At 45.8% G+C, this 19,856-nt stretch overlaps 1 protein-coding gene across 1 annotated transcript in view; it reads left to right on the top strand.

Annotated features, from left to right (window-relative positions):
- Nucleotides 1-19,856, top strand: part of AOPEP (aminopeptidase O (putative)) — a 324,231-nt gene that overhangs the window by 202,269 nt on the left and 102,106 nt on the right. The window contains exons 8-10 of the mRNA XM_081103533.1: nucleotides 6,299-6,401; nucleotides 7,985-8,092; nucleotides 13,337-13,380. Coding sequence (XP_080959659.1) covers nucleotides 6,299-6,401; nucleotides 7,985-8,092; nucleotides 13,337-13,380 — 255 coding nt within the window. The remainder of the gene's footprint in view (nucleotides 1-6,298; nucleotides 6,402-7,984; nucleotides 8,093-13,336; nucleotides 13,381-19,856) is intronic.

Here is a 19,856-nt window from a genome sequence, read left to right on the forward strand (position 1 = left end):
AAAAGAAGCAGGGCATATAAATGGCTGGAGACATATGAAAAAATGCTCAATGTCACTGATCATCAGAGAGATTAAAATTAAAATGACAGGTACCGCCTCACATCAGCCAGAATGGCTACCATCAGTAAATCAACAAATGACAAGTGCTGGGGAGGATGTGGAGAAAAGGGAACCCTCATGCACTGCTGGTGGGAATGCAGACTGGTGCAGCCACTGTGGAAAACAGTATGGAGTTACCTCAAAAAAATTAAAAATGGAACTGCCATTTGACCGTGATCCCACTTCTAGGAATATATCCTAAGAAGCCAGAAACACCAATCAGAAAGAATATGTGCACTCCTATGTTCATAGCAGCATTATTTACAATAGCTAAGAACTGGAAACAGCCCCAGTGTATATCAGCAGCTGAGTGGATAAAAAAGCTGGGGTACATTTACACAATGGAATGCTATGCAACTCTAAAAAAAGAAGGATCTCTTACCCCGAGACAGCATGGACGGACCTGGAGAGTATTGTGCCAAGTGAAATAAGCCATTCAGAGAAAGGCAGGTATCACATGATCTTACTCATATGTGGAATCTAATGAACAAAATAAACTGATGAACAAAATAGATTCAGAAACATAGAAGCCTGGAACAGACTGACAAATCTCAGAGGGAAGGTGGAGGTGGATGGGTGGAGAGAGATTAGCTGGTGAATTTATATGCATATATGCATAGCCCATGGACAATAGTGTGATGAAGGCTTGGGGGGGGCAAGGTGGAGAGAGTCAATGGGAAAAAGGGGGGGCATCTGTAATACTTTAAACAATAAAAATTAAAAATGTTTTTTTTAAAAAAAGATTATGTGACACTTAAGAGTCAAGATTCTTGCCCAAATTCCTAACCAGTGCGTAATGTGCTTCCCCTGTAGGTCTCGCTTGTACATTTGGGGCTCAGATGAGTACCCCGAGGCCAATGTCTACACAAAGGTAGTTTTAACTTCCTCCATGATGTGGGTGAGTGAGGCCCTGCTCCCCAACAGTCCCGCCTTGTGGGGCAGCTGCATCTGATATGCAGACGGGGTGTTGAAATGCTGATTGATCCCTTTCTATCTCATTTCTGGATGCTTAATCCCTGGCCCAGCAGTACAGTGTGAGTTTATAGAGGACGATCTTCTCCAAGGAGTGTGAGGTGGAGAATGCTGCCAGACAGCGCCTCTGGGCTGTGGCACAGCAGCAGGTGTCCAGCCCCAAGCTGACACGCCTGAGCACCTTTCAGAGGCATTTTCCCAAATCCCACCCTTGGTGAGAGTCCTGCAGAATCAGTCCTTTCTCAGGAGGCAGGATTCCAAATCAAATCACTGTGTATCAGTGTCACTGCCCCACTCTTGCAATGTCCACACTGCGTCTGGGAGTGCAGTGGAGAGGGAGGGAGGTGGGCAGGGCAGGGCAGGGCAGGCTGATCTCAGTTGTTGTGTTTGGTGCCAGGTACAACAGAAACCAAGGGCATTTCAGCCCAGACGACCTTCGTAACTTGATCTCTTGCATTCCTTGTATTCCAGCCAAGGAAACAAACACTGGCATGTCGTGTCTAAGACGTGCGGTCACACTCACAGTGTTTTTATTTATATTACCTGCGTCTCGTCACATTCTTTTTATTAGTGTTATGATTTTTAATCCTCACCAAGGATATTTTTTCCATTGGTCATAGAGTGAAAGGGAGGGGGGAAGAGAGAGAGAGAGAGAGAGAGAGAATCATCGATGTGAGAGAGACACAGTGACTGGTTGCCTCCTGCATGCACCCTGACTGTGGCTAGGGATCAAACATGAAACTGAGGTGCATGCCCTTGACCAGAAGTCGAACCTGAGACCCTTTGGTCCAAGAGCCGACGCTCTAACCACTGGGAGAACTGGCCAAGGCCATCACACTCTGCAGGTGAGGAACTGAGCTTCAGGGAGGGTAAGAAACACGCCTGAGGCTCTCCACTTAGTGTCTGGCACAACCCAGATGGGGGCTGGATCTTGACGAGGCCCCAGAATACAGCAGAGGCCGGTGTTCCATGGACCTTGGGTCCAGCCTCAGGCCTGCCACTAATCCGTTTTGTGGTGTGTCCATGCCTCACTCTTCCCTGCTTTTAAATGGGCATAATCACAGTCCCTGTGCCATCACTTCCTTGTGAGGGAGAAGGACACGATGCCTAAGAAGAGCTTGGCAGAGCACCTGGCACAGGGATTCCAGGAAATGGTAGTGGTTAATATTAGTTTGGTTCTCCATCTATTAGAGATAAATCTACCTACAATTACTAGAAAAGTGAGCAATATCAACTGAAACACATGGGGGTTATTTTTCTCACACAGTAAGAAGTCTGAAGCAGGCAGTCGCGGGCGGCCAATGACACCATCAAAGGCCACTTGCCTTTCACTCCTTCTGGTCTCCAGAGCGTTTTGATTTGCTGCTTCATGGCTGCTAGGTGGCTGCTGCATTCCCTCTACCATGACTGGGAGGAGGGGTGCAGTACCAGGGACCCCCCCCTTTTGTAAAGAAAGCAAAAGCTACCCCAGAGCCCCGCTTCCAGCCACAGCAGATTTCTGCTTTTGTCTCACTGGCCCAGACCATGTCTTCTGACCATTTGTAGCTGCAGGGACTCGGAAAGTGAGCATTGAACGTTTCAGATTTGATCGGATAAGTGGTGGCACGGAAGAAGGTGGGTGAACGTGGGAATAGCCTGAGCCAATGGTATTTGCCACAGTTCTTCCTGCCTCTTGGGTCGTCAGGTTAGAGGGCTTAGTTAATCCTGGTCACCCGTTCAGGGCACGTGAACAGCCATGCCCTTTTCTAGACTGATTCCCTTTTGTTTTCACAAAATATATAGTTCCGTGTGCATCTGTTCTTCTTAACCTTTAAATTAAATTATCACACACACACACACACACACACGCATATACACGCACATACACACACATACACACATACACACACACACACACACACACACTGCAGTGTTTCTAGATGGCTCAGCAGAGCTTTACTATTTATCCTCTTGACAGCACCACTCTGACTACTGTGTGGAACATTCCCAGCATCCCAGCAATCTCCCTCTTCCCCCCGTTGGCACTCCTGCCTAAATGGAACCCTCCCTCTGACCTCCACCCCCAGGACCCTGGCTTGCCTGTTCTTTGACTCCATGTGAATGGAATTGTGCACTTGTGTGTACAGCAGTTTCTCCCTCTCCACCCCATTACCCATGGGACACATGTTCCAAAACCCCCAGTGGATGCCTGAAAGCAGGGGTAGTACCGAACCCTACCCATACTATGTTTTTTTGTAGACATACACTTAATGGAAACCCTTTCTGCCTTCTCTCAGGCGTTTCTGAATTGCCAGCAACACTACTCTTGTGCTTTGGGGCCATTATGAAGTAAAATAAGGGTGACGAACAGAGGCCCTGTGCTACCCGGACAGTTGATCTGATCATGGAGAAGGCTCCCACGTGACTAACAGGCAGGGAGCGCATAATCACGTGGATACGCTGGACAAAGCGGTGATTCATGTCCCAGGCATGACACACAGGGGGGAGGCGTGAGATTTCATCAAGCTGCTCAGTGGCATGCTGGCTAAAACTTATCAGTTGTTTATGGAATTTTTAAGTTAATATTTTTGGTCCTCAGTTGACTGCAGGTAACTGAAACTGCGGAGAGTGACACCATGGGGAAGGGAGACGGCAGGGCTGTGACTGCAGTCACTCACCTTGAGAGCCACTGTTCTTACACCAAGTGGGGCTGCATTAGCCACTGTTCTTACACCAAGTGGGGCTGCATTAGCCACTGTTCTTACAGGAAGTGGGGCTGCATTAGCCACTGTTCTTACACCAAGTGGGTCCCGCGTGCTCTCTGTGCAGTGTCTCTCTGGACAGACCTGGGATAAGTGCGTTCCGGGAAGTCGGCCATCTGCCGCTCACGGAGCATCTGTGCCTCAGGAAGCCGAGACTTGCCCGGGCACTGCTCCCTCCAGCGCCATGTCCACTTTGAAAGGAGTCTCCTGGGGACTCGTAAGGTTGCCTCAGATGCTGTCAGCATAAAAGAATTTCCTTGAACACTCCTTCGCTTGGAGAGGGTGGAAGCAGAGAATAAGAGGGATGGTTTCTGGAAGGACATTTTTAGGCAAAGGGGAAAAAGCAACTGAAAGCGTCATTGGGAACCTGGAAGCCAGCCTTCCACCCAGAGGTTTAGGGCTGTCTTCGGTGCCCCAGCCCTTCCACTGGCCTCATTCAGAGCTCAGGGACTTAAACTCACAGCAACTCCGGCTCTCCCGGGGCTGGGAAAACTGGTTTGAATTCAGGTTCTGAAAAGCCTTCCTCCCTGCAAGGCTGGCTGGGCTTTCCCTCTCAAAGCCAGTGTGGTTTTCTTTATAGGATGCTTGAGAACAAGAATAAAGCTGATGCTTTTCAATGGAGTCTTAAATGACGATGAAAGGGACTAGTTATTCCTGCAAGTATAGTCATGTAGATAAGTCAGGGACCGAGTAGAAAAATGGAAACTATGCAGTTTGCTCTAGTGGCTGGTGGTTGTCTTCTCTTGAGGCATCTGCTGGTTCCAGGCCTGTGTCTGCTGGGATCAGGTGCTGAAATCTCCGGCAGAGGCCTAATGGGGCGTTCTGTGCGCGCAGCTAGCACACGCTGCACAGGGATTGGCTTAGCAGGCTGGCCCATCCTGGCCACTTCCATTTAGGCCCGGCATCCTTACAGGATGTGTCAGTGGACACGGGGCATGAAGTGAAAGAACAGCCTACCCCAGTGCCTCTAACATGGATGGCCAACCTTGAATTTAGCGATCCTTATTGCTAACAAATGTATGATATTTTATTAAGTTTGTTGAATAATTTATGTAGCCCTAGCCCTTACTGGGGATTTTGCATATATTATTTCAATTATTTTCCATAGGAAGTGGGGAGATACATAGGATTATTTGCATTTTGCAAGTGAATAAATAAGATTAGAGAATTTCACTAACCTGCTAGTAAGAAACAGGTTTAAGAAGTAGGGTTGCAACTCAACACCGGTTCTCTTAGATCCCAATGGCCATGTCCCTGGTACTTGTGCACAGTACCTGTTGAAAATAGCCACTGGCCTTTCTGGTGTGCTCATCCTCTCAGCGGCCCATGCTTCCCAGGCACTCACCCAACACATGCTCTTCAGTGTTCGCCCAACAAGGGACTGGTTTTCGGACAGCTAAAAGCTGCAAATACCTTGTCACATATTTTAATTCTAGCTACTTGGTGAAGCTTCACTGTAACACAATTGTATTTTATTAAAGAAATTTTTAAAAATATTTAAAACAGTCTTGGTTTCAGTCCTAATGTCACCATGAGTCAAAACAAGCCACGAGCCCTCCGCTCCCCCTTGTTTGCGAACTGAGGAGGTGAAGTGTGTGGTTGCGAATGTCCCTACCTGTTCTACAAGCATGGGCTTCAATAATGTTTGCTTTTGTGTGTGTGTTTTTGTGCTTCTAAAACAGCTTCCTAGTACAAATATTTCTTTTTAAAATTTTTTTTTATTTTTCACTGACAGTTGACATTCAATATTATATTAGCTTCAGCTGTACAGCATAGTGGTTAGACATTTATATAACTTACAAAGTGATTCCCCCGTAAGTCTTGCACCCACCTGACAGCATGTAGTTATTAGAATATTATTGACTGTATTCCCTAAGCTGTACTTTACATCCTCATAACTATTTTGTAACTGCCCATTTGTACTTCTTAATCTCTTCACCTTTTCATTCAGTTTCCCAACCCCACTCCCATCTGGCAACCATCAGTTTGTTCTCTGTGTCTATGAGTTTGCTCCTGTCTTGCTAGTTTGTTAAACAAATATTTCTTAAAGGAGCCTTAAATGCAAGTCGAAAGAAGTGGATAACATTGGGGCTTTCAAAAAAGAATTTTTTTGATGTAAGTTTTTTACTCTTCCAAGCAAAGCTACATTTTTTATTGTATTTCCCAGTTCATCATTCCCACCAAAAGAAAAGCAGGTTCTTAAATAATGCATATTGGAGCTTAGATTCCATGAGAGTCTGGCAAGTTTTAATCTTGGATAAGATGATGTAAAATATTGCCAATAGCCAACCTTAGGTTGCCAACCCAAATATAAATCCCTACTTGTTCAGTATATGAATGTATAACATAAACTGTTTTAAATTACTGTATACCTGGTACTGTTGAATAGAATTAAGACACTGTTGGGCAACTCTAAAAATAAAAGTAAGGCGATATTGTGGTCTAATTAGTTAAGAATGTGCTATACTTTTACTACATCATTTTAGACCCAATAAAGAGAAAACTGGCCATGTGAGTGACTCAGGATCGTCTGTCATTAAGCATGGGCTCAATCCAGAGAAGGTCTTCATGCAGGTTCATTATTTAAAGGTAAGCACATCTAAGTGGCAGAAGCCAGTGACTATGGTATAGCATTTTTTAGATTATACACATAAACAGTGAAGATTAATAACATGGTTGAGCTAAACCAAACAATGATCAACATTGTAATGACATTTGACTGGGTAGATATCTGATTGTCTAATAATTAAAACACTTTATACCCAAAAAATGAGGCATGAACCAAAGGAACCTGAACTATTTCCTGCCCTGTACCTCCCTTCTCCCTGCTGCACGTCAGCTTTGAAGAGCAGAATCTTAAAATTGTTGTCAAGTTCCAACTGGAGCATAGGAGCAAGAAGGAAGCATTTTAAGGTGAAAGGCCTCTCCCGATAGCTGAGGAAGAACAGAGCCAGGACCCGGCCCTTCTAGTTTGAGATGTGTGTCCAGGCTTCATGTAAACCAAGGGGAATACCCAGATGAGTTGAAAGCAAAGTAGTCGATCCTTAATTTCTAGAAAGACACATATCACATGATCTCACTTATATGTGGAATCTAATGAACAAAATTAACTGATGAACAAAATAGACCCAGAGACATGGAAGTATGCAACAGACTGATGTATTTCAGAGGGAAGGGCAGGATGGGGATGGAGGGTGGGTAGCAAGAGATTAACTAAAGAACTTATATGCATACTAGAGGCCTGGTGCACGAATTCATGCACAGGTGGGGTCCAGCTGGCCCGCCCCAATGGGGGCCTATTGGGCTGGGCTGGTTGGGGAGAGGGGCTGCAGGCAGTTGGCTAGCCAGCTCCACCCCCCATCAGGGTGTTGGGGGCCAAATCGGGGCCAGGCTGGTGGTGGGACAATCAGGACCCAGATCAGGCTTGTTGGCTGCCGCAGTGCGTGTAATAGCCACCGGTCATTCTGGTCATTCTGGTCGTTCCACCGTTCCAGTCGCTGGGCTTTTATATATATAGATATGCATAACCCATAGACACAGACAGTAGTGCTTTGAAGGCCTGGGGAGGGGGTGAGATCTGGGTGGAGGAGGTCAATGAGAGAAAAAAAGGGGCACATCTGTAATGCTTTCAACCATAAACATAAGTTTAAAATCCTATATAATAAAAGCATAATATGCAAATCAACCAAACAGCCGAACAGCAGAATGACCATCCGGACAACCATCCGGGACCACCCTATGACACCCACTGGCGCCAAGCCAGCCAAGGTGGGTGCAATGCGATTGGTCAGGGGCCAGGCCATCGCCCCGTGATCGCCTCACAGAGGGAGGCCCAGGCCACCGACCAGCTGGCTGCAGCAGGTGGGCGGGGCCTCCCTCTGCAAGGGAAGCCCAGGTCCTGGGTGCTGGCAGCCAGAGGAAAGCCCAGGTCCCGGGTCCTGGGTGCCAGAGGCAAGTCGATGCCGGCAGCCTGGGGGAAGGAAGGCCTACTCTTGCACGAATTTCGTGCATCGCGCCTCTAGTAAAGAATATAAAGGGCAGCCTGGAACACATCACCTGGAACATTCTAGATGTGCATAAAGCGCTGGTGGGTAAGTCAGGGTTGACTGTGTAAGCATTTTTCCAATTAATCCATGATAGGCATCTTTTTTCTTCTACTTCCTTTCTTCCAGGGTTATTTCCTTCTCCGGTTCCTTGCCAGAAGACTTGGAGATGACACCTATTTTTCCTTTTTAAGAAAATTTGTGCACACATTTCATGGGCAGCTGATTCTTTCCCAGGTAATATATGAGTCCTTGTGAGTCTGTGGGGGTGTGGCATGTGGGGAATAGATTATATGAGTATTAAAAAGTGGGGGAAAGATTTATGATTTAATGCAATAGGAAAAATAGGAAGTTAATGAAGTGGACATAGGAAAGTGTTGTTTTAGGGAGGGTGATCCCCCTGTAGTTTTGGGACCATCTGAGACCCAAAGCTGTCCTGTGCAGGGATGTAGATAATTGAATCTTAAGTGACCTTAAGAACAAAAGCAAAAAAAGCAGCCCTGCTGTTCCTCTACCTGCAGTGGTCTTTGCAGGGTTGGCTCCTTCTTATCCTTTTGTCTCAGCTCGAATGCCACACACTCAGAGTCACCCCAGCTAATCAGATCTGCATCCACCCTGCTAATCTCTACCCTTTGCCTTTTTCATTGCCTTCATTGTCATTGCCATTGCCATTATTTATCATTTTATTTGAGGCCCGGTGCATGAATTTGTGCAAGGGTGGGGTCCCTCAGCCTGGCCAGCAATTCGGGGCCGATCAGGGCTGTGGGAGGTTGGCTGGTGGGGGCAGGGGCTGTGGGAGGTTGACCGGCTGGCCGGGGGAGAGGCTATGGGAGGTTGGCCAGCTGCCTTGATCAGAGCCAGCCAGCTGTGGGGGGAGGGACCGCAGGAGGTTGGCTGTGGAGTGCACTGACCACCAGGGGGCAGCTCCCTGGTGGTCAGTGTGCGTCATAGCGACCAGTCAACCGGTCGTTTGGTTGCTTAGGCTTTTATATATATAGATTTTTATTTAAGATCACTTGGGTTTTTTTTCTTTCTCCTCCATTCTATGTATAAGCTCATGAAGGCCAGACCATGCTCTTTATTTGATGAATACTTAATACATGATTGACAAACAGTATGTGCACCATATATATTTGATAAACTGAGAGATTGACAATATACACTGAAATATTCAGACAGCCTGACCTCAAAACTATCAGAGAAAGACTTTCAGTTTATATGAGTGTGGGGCCAAACTTCACATAGAAGTAAGCAAGTTAACAAACAGGGATTGACTCTGGAAACCGTGCTTGTAGCAGGCACCAAAACCTGCGGGGTCAAACTCCACTTATTTGTTTTTTGAAAATCTTTTTTTATATTTTATTTCCTAATTTATTTATTTCTTCTCTCTTTCCTTTATTTATTCTATTTTTTCTCTTTTTTTATTCTTTTTGCCATTTTTCTTTTCCTATTCTATATTTTATTTTACTTATTATTATTACTTTTTTTATGTGTGTGCCTCCCACCTGGTCATGCTCATTCAGCTTTATGGTACAATGGGGTCATCCACTTGTGACCCAAGGCCAGCTATTCCCTGGAGAGCAAGCAGGTGGTGTCCCTCTCCTATAACTTGTGACCCTCATGCTCAACCTGCTCATCTACAGCTTTCAGAACAAGGAGGTGAGGTGTGTCTTCAAAGAAGAGGGACCTATACTCTATGGCCTCTCCAGTGATTCCAAAACTGTTTATCTAGTCTTCTGCTGGACACCCTTGCTGGGGGGTGGGGGGATAGGGGGTGTCTTTTGTGCTTCAATATGGAGGACCTGAATTCTTTCTGATCCTCTTCTGGTGATTTCCTCTTTTTGTTTTAATATATTTTTATTGTTTTCAGAGAGGAAGGGAGAGGGAGAGAGAGAGAGAAACATTAGTGATGAGAGAGAATCATCAATTGTCTGCCTCCCACACACCCTACACTGGGGATCCAGCCCGCAACCCAGGCATATGCCTGGACTGAAAATCAAACTGCAACCTCCTGGTTCATAGGTTGACACTCAACCACTGAGCCACGCCGGCCGGGTTGATTCCCTATTTTGAAAATGGCACCAACATCCCTAATGACTGCCTTGAATTCAGCCATCCTCCAGGCTTATTAATTTTTCTTTTAATTTTTTTTATTCCTTCTTTCTATTCATGTTCTTGCTCTTTTTGCCTCTTGTCTTTTATTATTCCTTCTTTTCCTCTTTTTTCTCTTTTTATTCTTTTTTTCTGTTGTTGTTTTTGTTAGTGGCGGTGGGTTGCTTTTTTTTTCCATGTTGTTTTTTGCTTTGTTTTGTTGTGTTTTATTTTGTATTGTTCTGGCAGCACCTGTGCAACAGTTTGCATGGCATGGTTGGGGTTGAGTCTCACAGGCAGCCAGCCCAAGGGCCAAGCCTACCTACAAGTGGGGCAACAGATGGGACTACATCCAACTACAAAGCTTCTGCACAGCAAAAGGAACCACCATGTATGGGAGAACATATTTGCCAATGATACATCTGATAAGGGGTTAATATCCAAAATGTATAAAGAATTTATACAATTCAACACCCGGGAGACAATCCAATTAAAAAGTGGGCAAAGGATCTGAATAGATACTTCTCCAAAGAGGACATACAGATAGATGGCCAATATGTATATGAAAAAATGCTCAACATCAGTAATCATCAGAGATGCAAATTGAAAATATAATAAGATATCAATCACTTCATACCAGCCAGAGTGGCTACCATCAATAAATCAGCAACAAGTGCTGGTGAGGATGTGAAGAAATGGGAACCCAAGTGCACTGCTGGTGGGAATACAGGTGGTACAGCCACTGTGGAAAACAGTATGGAGTCTCCTCAAAAAATTAAAAACGGAACTGCCCTTTGACCCAGTGAATTTACTTCTGGGAATATATCCTAACAATCCCAAACACCAATCAGAAAGAATCTATGCATTCCTATGTTCATAGCAGCATTATTTGCAACTTCCCAAGTGTCCATCAGTAGCTGAGTAGATAGAAAAGCAGTGGACATAATGGAATACTATGCTACTGTAAAAAAAAGAAGTAACTCTTACCCTTCGCAACAGCATGGAGGTACCTGGAGATTATTATGCTAAGTGAAATAAGCCAGTCAGAGAAAGACAGATTTCACTTATATGTGGAATCTAATGAACAAAATAAATTGACTAACAAAATAAATTGACAAACAAAATAGAATACAAAAATTTCCTGTATTCACTGAAAATTCTGGAACATTGTTCTCTGCAGTCCTATAAATAAAGATCCAGTTGTAACTGGAAAATGCAAAAGGACAGAATTAAGGTTAACTCTGTATTTCCTGCTTCTCAATCAATTAAATTCTCCCCCTTGCCATTGAATTAATGTAATACCCCCCCACCCTCCCACCCCCCACACACGCACATAAATGAGGATACACTACTGGACAAATATGGGATAAGTTGATATGGGCTCTAAGGAGATAATGAAGTGAAATTAGTAAGAAATTATACTTACTGTACTTGGATTTTTAGGAAGCAAGAATACTGCCATTCAACCAGTGAAATATCTGTAATGTAACCTATTAATAAGTCAGTTGTGATAAATTAATTTCTAATTCAACATTTATACAAAATAATTATTACAGTAAAGATAATGACTTAAAGAACCTCAAGCAAAAGTAATTCTTCACATTCTAAATATTGCTCTTGCTTCCTTTGGTGTTTCCTCCATGTACTGCATCCACTGCAGGTGCAAGGAGGGACTTCAGATGTGAGGGGTCACTGTATTGGGGCTTGTCCCCTTCCATTTGCCTGCATGATCCATGCTTTTAATATTAGTTGGTATTCTTTGTATCGTTTATTTTGGGTGAAGCAAAATACACAAGTGAAGCCTTAGAAGGAGAACGGGATTTGCAAGAAATAAATTTTTCATTACTGCCCTTAATAGGGAGTCTTTGCCTCTGGAAGAAATGGACCTACTACGCACCCATAATCTCATAGAAAGGGCTGGCAGGCTTCGCCAATGTGCGATGGCTGTGCCTCATGTGTTGATAGAAGAAGAACACCTTGTCATACAAATTGTTTGCAGATTTCCAGTCCTCCGTGCTTCCATCTGTTTGTAATCCCAGGGTCTGAGCTGCTGCTTCCATCTCACATTCTGAGTTAAATGGGTCTCATCAGAGCCTGCACTGCCCGCATCTGCAGGCTTGGCTGAGGGGGTGTGGGGGCGGGGCTTCCATCCAGGGACGTTCATTTGGCAGTGCCATAGCTGGTCATCTGAGCTCTTGCAAGGACCTGCTTTACAAGATTGTCAGTTTATTAAAAGAAAAACTTCAAGTGTAGATCCCCAAAACGTTACAGGTTGTTCTTGTTTGCTGCATGTTCTATATTTTTTCCGAAGTGTATCTTGTCAAATCTTCAGATGGTAGGAGCTTTAATTTAGCACATAAAAATGCACACCACCAGGTTAAATTTGCATTTCAGATAAACAGCAAATACTCTTTTAGTGTAAGCATGCCTCCAATTTAACTGGGCATCCAATATTGTATCTGACAAACCTAGTTGAGGCCAAATCAAGATTCTAGAATTAGATGGACTGACATGGTTGGTCACAATATTCAAGGTGCAAATTAAATATAAATGATATTGCACATTCATATGTGATTTTTTTAGGCCTTATGGTATTGTGGTTATGTTTTAAAAGAGTCCTTATATTTCAGAGCAATTTACTGAAACATTGATTGGTGAAATTATGTAATGTTTGGGGTTCGCTTCTAAATAATACAAGAGGCAGATAAGTGGATGGGGCATATTGGCTGTGGGTTGATGGGTACATGAAGGTTAATTATACTCTTTTGTCTCCTTTTGAATGTGTTTGAAATTTTCCATAGTAGAGGAAACAATGAGTGTGTGTAAGTCATGTCTTTAGGTTTAAAAAATTTATTATAGAAACATCCTAGGTGTCAGTGGCACTAGGAGAGGCTGCAGGCGGAGCCAGGGAACCGGAACCATTCTGGCTGTAGCCGCTTGGTTCCTCCCCGGGGACGGTCGGGGATAGAAATCGTCTTGAGCTCTGTCATTATCTTTCCAAAGAGCAAAGCAAGAAAGTTGCAAGTCACTCACCAGCCTCTCGGCGCTGAGGTCGTTCAGTCCGTTACAGGGCTCATGACGGGGACTCGGTTAGGTGGGGGACAGAGCTTTCTGGGGGACAGCCTTTTGAAAATACATAGTTGAGACATGAAATGAAATAAACTGTTGCTTTAGGTCAAAATAACAAACACTACATTTTTCAATTTGTTTGTGGTTTTCACAAAACAAATCCCTTTACCTGATTGGACTGAAGCGCCGTAATTAATACTTCGGGCGCATAGTCCAATGACCCAGCATGGGCCTAGCTTTGCGAGCAGGTGAGCTGCCGGCAGCCGGGGGCAGTGACACATCGATGGACGTTTTTCATGGTTTGCTTTTTTCTTATTCCAGGATTTTCTTCAAATGCTGTTGGAGAACATCCCAGAAGAAAAAAGGTGAGGACCAACTTAGGAATTAAGAGCCTCGTTTTACTTTTAATGTTAAAAACGACCCTGCCATTGTCTGGCTTACTAAACTGAGGAAGTTCAGTCTTCCTCTCTTAGTAGAGGCAAGGACCTGGCCCAGCCAGCAGGAGTCCCGGGAGCATCAGCCAAACTTAGAAATGGGCTCATGTGAATAGTGGGTGCCAGGGGGCACAGCAGGGATTCCCCCAGAGCTGCCTCCCCCCCCCCCCCCCCCCGCCAAGTGGCACATGAGGCAAGCTAAGGACACAGTGTGGTCTCATCTGCTGTGGAAAGAGTGGCAGAGAGGACAGTCCTAAAGCCCCGGGGGCTGTAGAGAACATGCTCCATACAAGCAAACACTGTTCCGTTGAAGGTGAAAGGTGGGGTATCAAGAAAAGCCAGGGATTTGAAGTTTGGCTCTTCAAGGTTCTAACCCAGCTCTGCCCCTTCCCACATATAACATTCGGATCAGGTCACTTCGTCCCTCCAAATTCCTGTTTGCTACCCTCTGGCAGGCTTTCCGGAGGATCAAAGGGGATAACACATGAAAAGTAGGTGCTCAATTAATGATGGATATAGTTAGAACAATAACAGCTTCTGTGCACCAGGCACTTTCGGATCTGCTTACAGGAGATCATTGGCTCCTCATCACAGCACTCCTCCTCCACTGCTGCGGCCTCCTCCTCCTTTTTCTCTTTCTTCATCGTCATCAGTCATCATGATTATTTTAAGCCAGTACTTCGTGGGAGGTTACTGTTTGCAAGCGCTCAGTTAATCCTCCGAACATCGCTACCTGGGGCGCTGTGTTTTATTCCTGTTTTACCAGAGGCCTGAGGTGCCGAGCGCTGAGTGAGCAGCCAGGGCGTCACAGCTCCATGTGGCAGGTGGCCTGGTTCTGGAGCCTCTGCTCTTATCTGCAGTGTTCCACGGGAAGAAACTGAGGCTCTCAGAGGCTGAGTAACTTAAAGATCCCTTAGTGAGCAGGGGAGTGAGCCCGGTTTGGAGTGAGGCTGTCTGGGTCTCGCCCATGCTCTTTGCAATGCAAGCTCGCTCTGGAAAGAGGGAGACCTCGTCCTGGGGGGGCCCAGTTTTAGTCTGGCTGACCTCCTACGGGGATTCGGGGGGGTTAAGACCTACAGCAAAGTTTGGATTAGATTCATTCCAACCCTTTCTTTCTAATTTCCTATCTTAATTTGGGCACTAAAAGCGAATACCCTGAAACATAATTTCTAATAGCAAAATTGGTATTGAAACATTAAAGGGGGCATCTTGGGAAATTAACATTTCTTTCAAGAAGAGCCAATATTACTCTCCTTCCTGACCCACCGTTTTAGCCATGATTTTATGCTCGGAGGAGATTTCCAAATGTGGAGATAAATCCCTTCGCACAGACATTGACTTGGACCCATGCAAGGCCAGACACCTCCATGTCGACCGCCTGCCTATAGGCAGCCTGATGTGGGGGTCGTGAGGGTCAGGTGTCAGGACTTGTGCTGCCAGGAGATGAGATGAAGTTCAGGGAGGATCTGGGGGCCATGAAGGCGTGGAGAGCTTTTCTTCATCTTCCACCATCTACCTCCAATTCTTGCTTCAACAGTTAGAAATGTTATTGTTAGGCTTTTTTTTTTCTTTTCTCAGTCAGATGGGAACTCACACATAACACAAATTAGTGCACCATACAGAATTAACATAGCCATATCGTTTGTTAAATTCCTTAATGTACCTCCTTCTGCTCCTGCCTTTGATGCTGAAGGAAGTCTTATCCAGGGAGGTTGCGTGGGCTGCAGTCACTGGCTTTTAAAGGAGGCCGCTCGAAGGAGGTGTGGCTTGTTTGGGAGGGTCTGAAACGTTTCGGATTTACCATCTTTTCTTTTTAAACAGAAATGTGGGTTTTTGTCATGCAAAAATCACATCAGAGGTGGGCATTATTCCTAAGGCCAAGAACAATAACTTACCTGCAACATTTTTCCCTTTTTCTTGTATACCTGCCTGGAATAACTTCCCAGGTCCTCTGATAGGATGGAGTGCTTTCCCTATGAACTAACACCGAATGAAACAGGAAGAAAACTAATAGAAATGGTGTATTACCTCTTGTCACCAAAGTCTGTTTCTGAGTAATGACTGTGGATTCTTTCAGAACTCCTTAGGGCACAATTATAGTCATTTTCATGGACGCAACGAAGTGCCTTTTTAGTTGGGGAAGTCTTTCTTTTCATCCTCTTCCTAATAAGGGTATGGAGTTCACTTGGACGGCCCTGAGCCTGCTGGTTCTGGGGGACCCGGATGTTATCATTGTGAATATGTATGGAGGTGGCACACTGTGGGCCCACAAAGAGGCCTTTGTCGTGATTGTGGAAGCTACGAGCACATCTCTGTGTGACAGTGGCCAGCGGCACCCACCTCCTTCCCCTCTTGGGGGGGATGCCTCTCCCAGGGAGGATCATGTTCTGGCCAACAGGTTTAAGCTCCTTTTAAAAATTCTCCTTAAAAGTTAAGGCAGCTTCTTTCCTACAGTGAACGTATTTCAGCAAGTGTCCTGGAATACTTTTTGAAACTCAGCCATCTTTCCTGCTAACTAATCTCAGAATCGAATTCAGCTATTGAAACAGACCGTCTACCCTTTTACCTGTGCAGCATATTGTACCAATTTTATCTACTTCTCCCAGGTAGATAAAGGCCCCACACCTGGCCCCTGAGCCCCTAATTGTTGGCCCTACTGCAAAAGGATTCTCAGGCGCATCTGTTGGGCACATGAGCCGTTCTGTAGGGCAAGGGTTTTCAGATCAGACCCGCCAGTCAGGGTTCAGGGGCTGTCATGCTGCTTTTGCATTGTTCTCTTTCTTCAGTTAACTTGACATTCTCTGTTGAGCACCTTTCCTACCAGGTGGGGTACTAGGCTGGACACGAGGGAGCAGAAAGGAATAAATCCCATGCCCCGCCCCCAGGGAGCTCCTAGTTGACTGCTACAGGCATACCCGAAGCAGAGCACTGGGACTCCGTGTGGGAAGTGCTCTGGGGAGCTTCCCAGTCCTGGGTGCACAGAGAAAGGGCTCATCAGCCCTTGCCTCCAGCCTTCAGGCAAAGAAGTACCCCTGGAGGTTTTAGGTAGGGGAGTGCCACCAGCAGATTGGAGAGGTACTCTGGGGTGGGGGCAGCATGGGAGACAGATGGACATGGGAGAACTAGAAGTCAGGAGACCAATTAGACCAGTGCAGCAGTTCACTGGAGAGATCTAGAGCTGGAACGAGGGCCGGGATGCTGACGGTGGCAGTGTAACGGGCAATCGGAGAGATTCCGGAGATGAGACTTGGAGATGGGTTGTGAGGTTGAATGGAGGCCTCCAGCATGAAGTTGGCCTTTCCTTCTGGCCGCTCAGTCACTGAAGTTGCACTGGAAATACCCGGGCCCTGCTTTGTCTGGGGAGTCGGTGTGGGGCAGAGGAGAGGGGAGGGGCAGTGTTTGGAAGTGGAAGCAGGAGATGAAGAGATGTGTTTTAGACATTGTCAGTGAGAGGTTTCTGTTTACAAGATGGTGTTTAAGAGACTAAGGGAAGGAAAGGCTGGAAGTGCTTGGAAGGAAATGGGGACAAATCCGGGGCCCTGGCCTGCCTGGCGAAAGCTCACTCCTACGGTATCGACGGCAACCAGTTCTTTCTTTGCTCGTCAATCACTGGGTTTGTGTGTGCGTGTTCATGTGTTAGCTTCATTCAGTGCTTTTCCCCCCCCCCGCGGCGCTGGGCGTACTTGTTTTATAAATGTTAAGTCAGCAACCTGCATCGTACACCCCAGCACAAACTGCTTGTTTTGATCAAGAAAGCAAATAACTGTGTAAAGTTGAGATGTGTACTAGTTCCAGAACAAGAGCGCTTTCCGATCCAGACCCGAGCACTGAAGGCCCAAAGCTCGCCTCCGTCTGGTACCCGCGCTCCCAAGGTCTTTCCATCCATCCTTCAGGTCAAGTGGCAGCTGGGCCACGTGCTTCCTTAAAGATGGAGATAGAACATGACCTTTAGAATCCCAAGAGGCAGAAGACGGGAGTAAAGAGTGAAATGTCAGTAAAGACATTTCTCCTGATCAACAAGACTTTGATAGGAACAAGTAGCAGATGTGGCTGATACTCCGCCCTCAGAAATCAGCTGAAACGAGCAGTATGGCATGCGCCATGCCGTTTCCGCGCAAGCCTGGGTCTATTTCCTGGTACTTTAACATCACAAAGAGACAAGCAATTGCTCACTTTGTGGCTTCTAACCAACATCTTGCCAGGACTTCTGACATAGTCTCTCCCTTGCTGCAGTGATCACGTGTGAACACATTCATAGCTCACAGGGACTAGAGACAGACCCCTGCAATGCAATCACTTTCCGGGACATAGGAGTCCGGAGAAGGCTGTTCTCCAGCCAGAGTGTGGGCCCCCTGCTGCTGTGGAGGCCCCGGAGGCCTCAGTCAGGAGGTGGAGTGCAGTTCACAGGCCCAGAGCTGGAAGGCATGCAGCGAGGGCCTGTGTGCTTGTACCTATCTGTAGGAAATCAATTTCCATAGCGATCAGACATGCAGGAGAGTAATTTCCTGTAAGTCCTGGGTCCCGGCGAAGTGGAAATGCTCCTGCTTGTCTGTGGTGATGATTCAAGCCACATGACCTCAGCGGGAAACAGCCCACAGGGCTCGGACTCTGAGTGTCTGGGAGAGAAAAGCCGACCTTCGGCTGTACCACTGCTGCAGATCCTGGTCCAGACCTAAAATTCACCCACACTGTCATGTCAGTAGTTGGGGTCAAAACACAAAAACTATGTACGTGCTTTATTTTATTTTCCTCAAACATAGTCCATTTCTTCCCTGAGTATTGAACCTATTCACTCTGTGTCTCATAATTTCCGTGGGAGATAAGGCCCCTTAGAGGACCTATAATTTTTTCTAGCAGCTGGAGTTCATGCTTTTATCTTCGACTCCGAATTTAAGACCTTCGTCCACGTCAGCAGTCCACAGGCAGGTGTGGGTGCGGGCTGATGTCTGCACAGATGTTGGGAGTCCAGAAACCCGCCTTGTCTTCAGCCTTTTGTCTGGGCTGACGTTGACCACTCTTCTCATGCTTAGTTGCTCCATCTGCTAAAAAGCCACACCCAATTGACACCCACTTCACAGGGATAATATGAAGAGTGAAGTAATAATGGTTATAAGATGCTTCAAACCTTCCCAAAGGAAAGTGATCTGAAACTTCCCTCAGAGGGGAGTGTCTTCTGCTCCTGCATGCAGCTGAATGATGAACCCTCCTGCCCTCACACCTTTGCTCCTCCCAAGAATTTCCCCATCTCTTCAGAACTCTAATCCAAGGGCGGGCAAACAGGCCACCTTCAACACAAGGTGGAGGCTCAGCGTTGTTTGGAGCAGGCTTGTCTGTACCATGAATCATAAAGTGATGCATCGTGACACCTGGCAATAAAATTGGTTTTGCACAGATATTAAATGAGATTTTTTTTTTTTGGTGTATGGTACATAGAAGATGTTCAATAAGCAATTATTTTTAAAAATATTATTTATTTTTAAGTTACAGTTGATGTACAATATTATATTAGTTTCAGGTGATTAGACACTTATATAACTTACAAAGTGATCACCTCAATAAAATTAGTGCCCATTTGACACCATATAGAGCTATTACAATATTATTGACTATATTCCCTATGCTGTACTTTACATTACCATGTCTGTGCTGTAGCTACCAATTTGGACTTCCCAACCCCTTCACCTTCTCATCCATCCCCTCAACCCCCTCCAGCTGGCAACCATCAAAATGTTCTCTGTATCTACGAATCTGTTTCTGTTCTGCTTGTTTGTTTATTTCATTTTTTAGATTCCACATATAAGTGAAATCATCTGGCATTTGTCTTTCTCTGTCTGACTTATTTCACTCAGCACAACACCCTCTAAGTCCATCCATGCTGTTGCAGATGACAAGATTTCATTTCTTTTTATAGCTGAATCCTATTTCATTGTATATATGCACCATTTCTTTATCCAATCATCTGTTGATGGGCACTTAGGTTACTTTCATATCTTGGCTATCTACACTAATAACAGAGAAATATGCAAATTGACTATCCCTCCACTATGCCCACCAGCCAATCAGAGCAATATGCAAATTAACCCAACAAAGATGGCGGTTCATTTGTATACACAGGCGTGGAGCGAAGACTGAAGACAGTGTAGAAGGAAGCCCAGCCCTGCAAAAGGGAGCGAAGCAGCGGCGAAGGGAACAGAGCCGAGGCAGTGGAGATGGAAGCAGATTGAGGCAGCGGACACAGGAGGGAGCGAGGCAGCAGAGATGGGAGGGAGCAAAGCAGCGGACACAGGAGGGAGCGAGGCAGCAGAGATGGGAGGGAGCAAAGCAGCGGACACAGGAGGGAGCGAGGCAGCAGAGATGGGAGGGAGCAAAGCAGCGGACACAGGAGGGAGCGAGGCAGCAGAGATGGG

Source organism: Myotis nattereri (assembly GCF_964212035.1).
Source record: "Myotis nattereri genome assembly, chromosome: 12".
Taxonomy (NCBI): domain Eukaryota; kingdom Metazoa; phylum Chordata; class Mammalia; order Chiroptera; family Vespertilionidae; genus Myotis; species Myotis nattereri.